We start from the raw sequence: 11,845 nt of genomic DNA, 5'->3' as shown, positions 1-11,845 counted from the left end.
ACGGAGACAGTTGGTTCTATCTTGTGGTTATTTATTTTGGAGGATGTTAACTGCATTTAACTGAGTTTAAACCACTAAATAGTCGGTGAGGTAACAGCCACGTTAATTAGACCCTCAGAGGTCTCATATTATGCTAATTATATTATGTTAATATGGATATTCTTCTAGTATCAATACACTGTATAGACAACATAATGTTGTAAGACAACCACATGTCATGATCCAGTCTCACCTTTTTATTCAATGAATTTTGATAGTAACTTTAACACAGGTGAATTTTTAGTTTTGCTGTTGTTGTTTCATTAATGAGTCATTTTCTTTCATTAGAATTTGGTTTAAATCTTTTTTTCCACTTTGGAAAAACTTCTTAATTTGTTCTTTTTGTTACAGACAGTCAGGATTTTAGGTCAAATACAGATCCACAAACTCCCCCGAAGAAATGTTTGACTGTAGCCTAGTTTAACTTTAACAGGTAGAAATGATTCAGTTTTTCTAAATGCTGCTTTCCTGCTGAGGGGACTTAGCTTTATAATTTGGGGGTAAAAAGGTCAAATATAAATATCTTTAGTCTAAAAATCAGCCTTTAAAACCTGCTGCGTGTTTTATGCGTGTACCTGAAGAACATAAACTCTTCTTCAGGTCATTAAAAGACACAATATGATCTACAATACAGTTCCAGGTAAGAAAATTATTAAAATAGAATCTGCAGTTTTGACTTTAGGGGATCACAAATTATTAAATTAAATTATTTTGACACGACTATTGACATTTTAATTCTTTGAAAGGTACAGCGCTGTGTTATCTTTGTATTTCTGTATTTTTAGTTTAGAAACCCGGTTTTTGATTTCACATTTTTTAACGGATGTTTAGACTCAGACTTGTCCGGAGTGTTTCTCGCCCTAGGTCAGCTCGGATTGGCTCCTGCCCAAGCGGTAAAAAGTCTCCATAAGTCCCCATGTTAAAGCAGAAATAAACATGTTTACAGCCTGGTACAAAAAACAGTTTTGGTCTCTGTAGCTAATTTCCCCGTTCATGACAACTGTACTGAGGGTGAATTTATATACAACTCACCTGTTCACGTTATATTAAGGCTTAAAGTTATGCAGGATTAAGAGGGTGGACGCTTTGATTGACAGGTGGGTGTGGTTACAGATGACTTGTTTGGGCACTCAGGCGTCAGGTGGACCAATGATTCATGACTTTATTGATTTATTTTTAGAGGCAGGGATGACCAGCTGATTGGTTTTCATTGAGCTTTAGAGTTTATTCTTGCAGCATGAACTCATCTCTCGGTTGCACAAAAAGGTGTGCAGAGTGACGTCACTGGTCCTGCGGACATCTCCATACTGTCTCTTTAATTTCAGGTGGGGGGGGGCAGGATCAGGATCAGGATCAGGATTGTGTGCGCTCCTTTTTTTTTTTTTTTTTTTTCTCCGTTTGCAGCAGTGGATTGAATGAGGTGTGTTTGCAGGCTGCTTGCACACACACACACACACACAGTGAGATGTACAGCCAGAATGCATCATTTTTTTTCAGCTGTTGAGAAGGCGGATTTGAGCCTCCAGTAGCCCCCCCTTTAAAAAAAAAAAAAAAAAAAAAAAAAAAGCTGCAGGGCCTCGAAAGCAGCAATCTCCGCCTTGATGGTATCTGGACAGCAGCGCGCTGCTCGGGCGGCTGGCAGCTCTCTGCACGGATGATAAAGAACTTGGGAGAAAGGAAATGGTCAAGATGGCAGCAGCTGTGTACGGGCTGATAAAGCCGCTGTGGTGGCATTAGTAGGTGTAGTAAACATTTTCCCTTTTTCTTTTTGGGGCATGCACGTCGCGGGATCGCGGCGCAGGACGCGGACGCTTGTGAAGGAACGCCGTTTTTTCGCTCCACTCCTTCCTAATCTTTCGAGTCCACATTTTTTGAAAATTGCAATGCATGTTAGTTAGGGCAGGGGTGTGGGCTGTGCACGAAAGGAAAGAAAAAAAAAAAAGGCAATGTTTTGTTAATGCCCGATCAGCCCTGTGCGTGCTGCGGATAGACGCCGTGCAGCAGGGATAGATAGACGGACACGTGTTGGTTGGGACTGGGCTGCAGGCTGCTGGACATTTGCATACCGTGCATAGTAAATAAACTGCCTCTGAAGCCTGCACTCAACATTGATGGAATGCGACCCGAGTGATTTTCTAACCCTTTGTGCGAGATACTGCGATTAACATGGCTGAGGCGCCGCGCAACGGCGACGAGCCTCCTCCTCCTTTAAACGTTGAGATAGATCCGGATTTCGAGCCCCAGAAGCGGCCACGCTCCTGCACTTGGCCCCTTCCCCGTCCGGAGTCTGGTGCGGGCAAGCCCGGGACAAATGACACTGACGTAATCCCCGAAGAGGAGGATGATGAGGGCGGAGATGCTCAGAAAGCCAGCGGTGACATTACCAAACCCCGAGAGACGAACGGCAGCGGGAGCTCCGTCTCCAAGCCCGTGGAGGTCCAGCGGGGCCCCCGCAAAGAGGAGGCCGGAGACGGCTCGCCTTCTTCGGCGCAGACCCCCCCGCAGACCGCGGCTCTGGGCGGCTCTGCTTCCCAGCAGCTGAGGAAGTCCTCCGCCCGCAGGAACGCCTGGGGCAACTACTCCTACGCGGACCTCATTACCCAAGCCATCGAGAGCTCCCCGGAGAAAAGGCTGACCTTGTCCCAGATCTATGACTGGATGGTGAGGTCTGTGCCGTATTTCAAGGACAAAGGCGACAGCAATAGCTCTGCTGGCTGGAAGGTGAGCGGTGACATGCTGGTGCTGTCATCATAACAAAGACCATACTGTGTGGTCATGTACAGACACAGCAGGAGGGTGCACACACTTCCACATAAAGGCTGGTTTGAGGATCCAGGGTTACTGGTGTTATTATTATTCTGATTATGAGGCATATCTGGGTGTCAGCAGGGGAATTTGGAGGCTGACAAGCACATGCTGTTAAATGACATGATATGATAAGTTGCTGTCAAAATATATGGGTGCAGTTGTAATAGTGTGTGTATTGAATTACACACAGTTCTGCAGAAAAAAAGACAAATCCAGTAAAAAAAACAAAAGGTGGGTATGAAAGTCGAGATGCAAAAACAAGGCGATGCAAAGTTAATTTCGCTTTCAGACAAACTGCTCACACTGCAGCACACGGGGGCCGGGGGCCCTGCTTCTGTTTGATTTGAAGGATTAGTTCGAGCTTGGGAAAAACCAATTCATCTGTCATGGAATCAAGTCTGATGAAAGCTTTGAGCTTTGCAGGATTTAGATGGTGCTGGTGGTGGTGGTGGGGGGTAGAAAAACTCTGTAAATAGGTTTGTAATCCTGCACGACTGTGGATGTGGGTCTGATTCCAGAGAGTTTCTTTACAGTAACGCTCTGATGATGTGGGGAAACAAACTGATCCTGATAACGTGGTTAATCAAGACGTTTTCAGGTCAGTTTTCATTCACGTTTCGGATGCTCCTTCGCCACACCAGACGTGCAGACGAAAGGGTTAATTTTTTTTGGGTGTTTCAGAACGGCTGACATCAGCATTTCCTAGGAGAATCTTTGTGACATTCAGCCCGTCAGCGTTAAGGTTGGTCATCTGCAAAAGAAATGTCCTCGGCACGTTCGGAGGTTGTAAATCCAAACCTGTCACGCTTCTTCTCAACATCATCGTCCAACCAGCATAACACACCGAGATTCAATGACAAACTGTGTGTGTGGCTCCAACATCAAATTTCCTGTCTGTTGTGAGTCCAAACAAAATATTCAGCTCCTGCACAGATAACCCTGCTGCATGTCTGTGTGTGTGTGTGTGTGTGTGTGTGCCACACTGTCTTTTCATGTGGCCCGGGCACAAGAATCAATCAGCTGACTATAAATTATGTAGGTCAATGTGTAGCAGCAGTGTGTGTGTGTGTGTGTGAGAGGAGCTCAGTGTTTCTCTCTGGATCTGGCTCTGGATAAACTGGCATTGCTCCAGTCTCTCTCTCTCTCGCCCCCCCCTACATGCTCAGAACGAGGCTTTGCTCAAAGGGTGCTGCAGAGCTGCTATGGCTGCGTGGGGGAAGGGCGGGCAGGAGTTTCTCTTTGTGATTTATCTTTTTTTTTTGCATGGCTCCTATACTGTATCTACCTGTGTGCAAGATTCGGAACATTTAACACGTCTCCGAAGCTCTAAAGAGAACGATAATGGCCACTAGATCCTCTCTTGTAAGACGCCTTGGCCTGGTTGGATTGAGCTGCTGCATGTCACACACGCTCAGAATATAACAGGAATGTTGCGTTTAAGTGTAAGGATTACTGTTTAATACCAGAGCAAACCATAACTAGCCGTTTATAGGAGGTGGACGCAATAAAAGCATCACCTGTGCAGCGGCATTCATTCAGATTAATTAAGCAATAATGCCATTTTTGTGCAGTTTATAGCATGAAACCTCGTTAAAGAGGAGTTGGTAGATTATATTGTATTACACTGTGTTGTATTGCAAAGGCTGACTGCTGTTTTGCCCACCTGCTGTAATATAATACAATCCAATACAGCAGCTTTTCAATTTACGGCCTCATAAATGACCAGAGAGTTGAATCAAAACCTCTCTGACAGGCTCGACCAGACCTGAAGTGTCACAAAGGTTTGTTTTTTTATTGCTTGGCTGTTGTATTAGATTTCATTAGACTGAACAGGACAGGTGTTGCGCTTATTGTGTCTACTCCCTGTGGGTCACGCGGAGAGTTGGCTCGCTTTGCTTTTAGTTTTTTTAGTTTTTTTAAATGTAAAGTCTGTGTTGGACTCGTCAATATTTTGTTTGGCAAAGGGAAAAAAAATGAGTGATAGTCTGCAACCGTCCTCTTCATCTTCTTCTTGGCTCTCTTCGTCAAATAATCAGAGATTTATCTACTTATGATTACCAACCTGGCCTCGAGGTTGTAAACCCAGCTGATGGAAATGGACTCGTTCCAGCTGAAGTTTTAGTTAGAGCCGCGTCAAAGGGGAGACGAGTCAATGGTCGGGTTAAAGGTTAAGTCTGGTGTTATTCTATTGTTCCATCTGATCAGATAATCCCCAGAAGACACCGAAACCAACAATGAATTGATCTTAAGTATTGTCCGCGTGGACAAAGCCGGATATATCTTATTCCTCCGTGCTATTGAGCTCCATTGTCGTCCAAAAGCTATTTAAAAACACATCAGTGAATCTGAGACACTTTTACACTGGGTGACATGTTTGTTAAGAAGAACATGGACCCTATTTATCCCAAATACACCATCCTGCTGCCAACTAGCTGGGTGCCATGCCATTGTCCTGCAACCCATTATTCCAAAAAAAGTCCAACAGTCCGAATAATGTCCCATTGGACCGAAACTTGCCTAACAGCCTCTGATTGCTCTGAAAGCCAAAAATGCTCCAACCAACCTCGTATGTCTTACATACGTAGCTTAACTAACATACTTAGTTTAACCCAAGACCTTTTCCAAACCTTACTAAGCAGTGTTGTTGCCGAAACCTAACCAAACTTTAACCGTTTCACAACGTACACCCACAAGGTAACCTGAACTTTATGAAGATACTACTGTGAGAGATTTTTGAGGTCAAGGCTTTTGTTTTTTACGATAACAAGCTGGTGGACTAATGGGCCTGTGGTCACGTTTTGGCTAGTCAGGTTTTACAATAACGAGGTGTCGGAACAATTGGCACTGCCAAATTGGCTGTCGGTGGTAGCTTCGTATTTATCCGACAGACATGAGAGTGATATCGATTTCTTGTAGAACTCTCAACAAGGTGTAATTCATCCAAAAAAGTTGAACTCTTGGGACGTTTTCAGTTGGAAGAAATGGATTTGGAGAGGCAGCAGTGTCGGGAAGTCGTAAAGTATTGAGAGATGGACGAGCTTGTTATTGTTGGTTTTGGTCTTTGCATGGTTTTGTTGATAAGATGGAAACTAAAGAAATGCAACAGGCTTATTCTTTTAAGTCAGTACTTAAACCTTGTTAGGAAACATTTGTTTGAAACCCTCCAACCTTTCCAGTTAACATATGGTGGAGGTGGAGTAAAGAAAGGAAAGAGCAGTGAGGGTACACGTGTGTTTAAGTGATGAAAGTGTTTGCTCGTTGGCCTAATCTGTTAATTGGCTTGAATCAAGGGCTTTGCTGGAAGTTTGATGTCAGTGGGTCATTCCATTGACTCATTACATTCAGAGAAAAAACCTCAAAGCTCGAGAGCAGCTTCCTCCATCGCTGCCTTTTATAGGATCCATATTGCAAAGACCAGCTGTAGCGTGTATGTGTTGAGCTTGTTTAGAATTTGATTAGTTTAATCTCCTGAGAGGTGGATTTAAATAGGACCTCGGTTTACTCAAGTTAATTCAAGCTTAAGAGAATTATGCTGGACCCTCTCCCGGTGAAGTTGGCCTCTGGGCTGCAGAGATCACTGCAGAGTTTTCTCCCCTCTGTTACTGCAGTGTGACTTAGTGTGGGCTGGTCGTGCGGGCTCCAGCTGTTTAATTTTGCATATGGTTGGGAACATCTCCAGGGAAATCCTGTAGACCTTTCTGAGCAGCCAGAAATAGGTCACAGTGTGAGGTGCAAGGAAGAAGTGTCTCTTAGAAGACACTGCAGTGTTGGTATTGTTCATAGTACTTGAGTTTCAGAAACATTGCAATGCCTACAGCATAAGTCTTCTCTACCTTTATTGCAGTGGTTCCCAATGTTTTCGAACTAACTGTGGCCTTACGCCTTAAAATATCCAAGATTTTACCAGTTAGTTATAGAAAAATCTGAAGAAATATACATGAATTTGTGTGTCTGATAACCCCCAAGCACCCCAAGGTTGGTAAAACAGTGGTGATCATCAGCTCCACAGACATACAAGAAAGATCATCATAGAATATATCATTCTGATTTATTACACCCTGGCTCTCATTTTCCTCATTTTATTCCCCTTTTATATCTTAAGAATAGATTGGTTGTACTCGCCAAGTAATTTGTTGAATTCTAAAAACATGCCATTGCCAAGAAAGGAGTCCTACGGGGCAACAACACAGGCAGCCAGACAGGTTTTTACACGAGTAAGCCGAACTTATTTGGTATAGAAAACAAAAGCGAACAGTAAAATGATTCCACTCGAGGTTCATTCAGTCCACTCAGGAGCTTTTAGATCTTCCTCAACAGATTCTCGGCGATGATTAATTCAAAGAACGTCTTGTTCACGTTAGTTTGTGCAGAAGGTTACAAAAGCACACCTATCCATCAAAGTACATGTGAAACATAGAAAAATAAATGTTCAAGGGAGGACCATCTGGTGTGCAGACTAATTCATGTGTTGTTATAAATTTAACAGTTTAAAACAGTTCGTGCAAATTTAAAAATGCGAGCATCACGAACGAATAGAAAAGCTCCAGCACAGATTACTAAATGGATCTTGTGGTTAGATTGTTTTGACAACCGTTTCCAAGGTCAAGAAATTAACTTTCAATATCAATTCCCCAAACTGGCTGTTTTCTGTAAACATGCAGCACAGTTTATCGACCAATGTTCTGCTTTAGCTTTGACCAAGTGCTCTTGCCGTAGTTGTGCACATTCTTCATACATTTGTCCTGGACAATTTAAGGATTGTTGGCGACATTTCAGGTGCACTCGCTCTTACTCTAAATAAAATGAGTTATATATTTGTATAAATCGTTAATTCATACATTTCAATGATGTCAGAATCAGCCTTATTAGCTTATGTTTAGGTAGCTCTACAGGAAGAACATGCATTCAATTGTTTTCATCTGTTTTTATTGCAGAATTCCATCCGACACAATCTGTCCCTCCATAGTCGTTTCGTCAAAGTCCAGAATGAAGGAACAGGGAAAAGCTCCTGGTGGATGGTCAACCCAGAAGGCGGGAAAGGAGGCAAAGCCCCCCGACGACGGGCTGTATCGATGGATAACAGCAAGTACATCAAAGGAGCCCGAGGACGTGCCACCAAGAAGAAAGCCTCGCTGCAGGCAGCTCAAGACGTCAGCTCAGAGAGCTCCTCCAGCCTCTCCAAATGGACGGGAAGTCCCACGTCCCGCAGCAGTGACGAGCTGGACGCTTGGACAGACTTCCGCTCCCGGACCAATTCCAACGCCAGCACACTCAGCGGTCGTCTGTCCCCAATCCTGGCCAATCTGGAGCTGGACGAGGTCCCGGATGACGACTCGCCCCTCTCCCCGATGCTGTACTCCAGCCCCAGCAGCATGTCCCCGTCCACGGGGCCCACGGGTCTCTCTGACCTGGCAGGTACCATGAACCTCAACGATGGGCTCTCTGACAACCTGATGGATGATCTTTTAGACAATATCAGCCTGACAGCATCCCAGCAGCCTCCTCCTGGAGAGGAAGACAACGGAGCCAATGGGCAGGGGACCTCAGTGTTTACTTTCAGCTGCTCAGGAAGCAGTCTGGGTAGCCCCTCTGGCAGCTACGGGCCTAACCCCCTTTTTAGCCCTCCGTCCATCACGAGCCTGCGGCAGTCGCCCATGCAGACCATCCAGGAGAACAAGCAGACCACCTTCTCCTGCATCTCGCACTTTAGCGACCACCAGACCCTGCAGGACCTGCTCAGCCTGGACTCCCACAGCCACAGCAACGTCATGCTCACCCAGTCCGACCCGCTGATGTCGCAGGCCAGCACCGCCATCGCCATGCAGAACTCCCGCCGAAACGCCATGCTGCTCCGCAAAGACCACATGTTGGTGAACCACACCAGCGCGGGTCAGGCCCAAAGCTCTTCAGTGCCTGGTTGGCAAGCTGGCTTGTCAACCTCTGACAACGACGCCGGCCACAACGACGCCAAGCAGCCGCACCTGAAGTCTCCCAGCAAGAACGCCTCTATGCAGCTCGGCCCCGGTTTGCCCGGCCAGGACCGCTTTCCCGCCGATCTGGACCTCGACGTCTTCAACGGCAGCCTCGAGTGCGACATGGACTCCATCATCTGCAATGAACTGATGGAGGCCGACTGTCTGGACTTGAGCTTCGACTCTCGCCTCATCTCCGCCCAGAACAGCAACAGGAATTCAGGAAGCTTCTCCAGCTCGAAAAAGACCTCCCCTCACAGCTGGGTCCCGAGCTGAGGAGCTCTGTCCGAGTTCAGCATGGCTAAAAAAAACAAAAACAGAAGAAGAAGTGTGGGGGGGGGTGATGTAAATTGGGGTTCATTGTCCTGCATTGTGCAACTAGAGGGAAGAAAGTATGTAAAGGTGTATTCATGTAGTATTTCTTTTCATCCTTTTTAACGTGAGGCATTAGGTTTGGTACTGTATCCTAAAAGTGTCTGAGACACACAATGGTGTCTTCACAGAGGAGGGAAGAAATGTCTTTAAAAAGATCAATGCCTGGGCGGTGTGAACAACAGTATTGACTGGAATGGAAGTACAGGACGTTTAAAACTCTACGAAAAAGCATCAACTCGTTGTTAGTCTCAGGGAATCACTCGTACGGTATCACAAAGTGATACTGAGGATGAATTATGTTTTCACCCTGCTTTCTCTCTCCTCTCTCACACCCTTTCATACCTAAACCAACAATTTTTGCCAAACCAGCTGTCGGCCTCGTTGTGAGTGACAGCCTGTTTACAGACGAAGCTGCAGAGAATTACATTATTACGTTCCAGTGGAGGATACTTGACAAGCATTTTTTTTTTTAAAGTTTCTTTTGAGAGACGTAGCCTAAACGGACTAAAAAAGATTTAAGTGTTAATGAAAAGCTTTTTTTTTTGTTTTTGTTTTATTTCCATCGATGCACAGAGTCACGCACCAAATATCAATCTGTAGAGGTTAATATGTTATCAAGATGTGAACTGATCTACATTGTGTGGTTTTATTGTATGTAATATTTTATTTTTTATTTTAGCGAATTTTACCCTGTGGTTTTAGTGACATTACTGTGAATTCTGATCCTTCTGAAGAGGTGCATTACTGAAGTCTTCATAACACGTTGTGTCTGCTGCAGACCCCCGCCCCCCTCTCCTTTCACCAACCCTTCTACCTACTGCAATATTTGGAAGTACTGCTCAAGCTTAGGAGTTTTAGGACAAGCGTCATGATTTTTAGCTCCATTTCTGCTCGGATTCAAATAAGCCACCCTTAGAGACGCCGTGGCGCTCGACTCATTTTGCCGTTTGTTCATTTGAAGGAGTTCTTTGGTGCTACAAATGAGAAGATAGCGAGGAGTGGCTGCAGATGGACATGAGTTAGAAACCTCCCCCTTTTTTTTTTATCAGCACTATAGCAGGTGCTGGTGCAAAGTGTTTCCAACCCTGTGAGGAGGAGGAGGAGGAGGAGGAGGAGGTCATGTAGTATCTTAGAGCCATTTTTGCCATTTGAGAAGGAAAACGACCACAGTATTTTAAATATTGCCAAAATATTTCCGCATTTAAATAAGTGGAAATAAGAGGATATACAGTGTATAAATATCAGGAACCAGTGTATAAGGGCAAAAAAATAAAATAAAAAAAAATACATCGACATCAGCACAGTTTTTTGTAGGAACAGCAGGATGAACCTTTTTTTTGTTTTGTTTACATTTTTATCAGCTGGAAAATTTTGAACTTTTATTTATTTCTTATTCCATGTGTACGTATTGTATGCTTTTCCATATGAGAGCTATGTGAAGGCACTTCTGTTTGAGTCTGTTGAACATTCAGACCGCCTCGATTTGGGTTTTAATCAGGAAACGAACGTCCTTCGATGGAGTTATTGATAATGAATCTTAACTGACATTAATTTTTTTTTTTTATCTCACAAAGATAAATTCTGCACAGCCGTGCTTCCAGATATCATTTTTTATTTTCTTTTTTGTAGCTTCACGAGGATGATTTCATCTTAAGAATACGAGATACTGACTTGAAGCTTCGTTTTTTGTTCGTTTCCATGAATTTTGAGTAACACTCACTGCCAATATTCATACAACATTTCTTCCTATTGCTCCTACAAAAGAAAAAAAAAAGACATCAAGTTGACGTTGCCAGTTGTAATTCCAATTCCTATCTTGGTTGTATCAGAGATGGTGCATGTAAATAAAGCTTAAAGAACCACTGAAAATCTGGAGTCTCTTTGATATTCATCTTTTTTATTGTTGTTGTTGTTTTATTTCTGTCTCTAGAGGAATTGCACAGCTGCAGACTTGACTCTGCAGTCACCGCGGAGGTGATTTCCTATTGGATAATCACATCATGAGCTAAGAACCAATCACACACTGTATCCAGGAGGAACGGAGACGCTGAGATTAAGTCAAGGTGTTTGAATGCATGATTTCTGAGGTGTGTGCTGCCCGACAACTGGTGCTCTGTGCATGATGTCATATCTACACGCTGCACTGTGTGTTAAAGTATAACATCATATGATTCTAACAAAAGCAGGTGTAACATTAGAGCCCTCTACAGATCAAGTGCAGTCACTGTCTTTGAGTCCACATCAAGGACAGGAAATGGGAGAGTCTCCATGGATACAGCACAACAAGTCAGCAGCATGTGGAGGCAGAGATTTGGCAGATCTTAAAGGTGTATTTCTGTTGTTGTTGTTGTTGTTGTTGTTTGGATTTTCTAAAGGTGTGGATCCTGAGCGAAGAGAAGCTCTGCCATGTGTCACGTGTACAGAGTTTCCTCCTCTGTCAGAGTGGAGCAGATGGAGGCAGAGCTGTCGCGTCAACTCTCAGCACTCAGGGTGGAAATCCAAGAGAACGGAGCAGTGACCTCCAGATGTTACAGGTTTGGTTATTCTGTGTCCCTGTGTCAGATCACAGTCACATATATAACTCAACTGTGAGTGCGTGAAATAAGAATAATAAGAAGTCTTTGTGCTCACCTGAAATCTGAGTTTAAAGG

The 11,845-nt window shown here is 44.2% G+C and overlaps 1 protein-coding gene across 1 annotated transcript; it reads left to right on the top strand.

Moving 5' to 3' along the window:
- Positions 1–1,481: 1,481 nt before the first annotated feature.
- foxo3a (forkhead box O3A) lies at positions 1,482–11,053 on the top strand. The gene is made up of 2 exons (XM_019277911.2): positions 1,482–2,760; positions 7,782–11,053. Exons 1-2 carry the CDS (start codon positions 2,206–2,208, stop codon positions 9,093–9,095), a joined length of 1,869 nt encoding a protein of 622 aa, XP_019133456.1. The 5' UTR covers positions 1,482–2,205; the 3' UTR covers positions 9,096–11,053.
- Positions 11,054–11,845: the final 792 nt, after the last annotated feature.

This window comes from Larimichthys crocea, chromosome XXIV (genome assembly GCF_000972845.2).
Source record: "Larimichthys crocea isolate SSNF chromosome XXIV, L_crocea_2.0, whole genome shotgun sequence".
Taxonomy (NCBI): domain Eukaryota; kingdom Metazoa; phylum Chordata; class Actinopteri; family Sciaenidae; genus Larimichthys; species Larimichthys crocea.
This window is presented reverse-complemented; position numbering and strand designations above follow the sequence as displayed.

What these genes read in the sequence shown, in the direction of transcription:
- foxo3a (XM_019277911.2), top strand. Translation starts at nt 2,206, where the DNA reads ATGGCTGAGGCGCCGCGCAACGGCGACGAGCCTCCTCCTCCTTTAAAC. An exon ending in ATAGCTCTGCTGGCTGGAAG is followed by an intron (nt 2,761 to 7,781) that starts GTGAGCGGTGAC and finishes TTTTTATTGCAG; the next exon opens with AATTCCATCCGACACAATCT.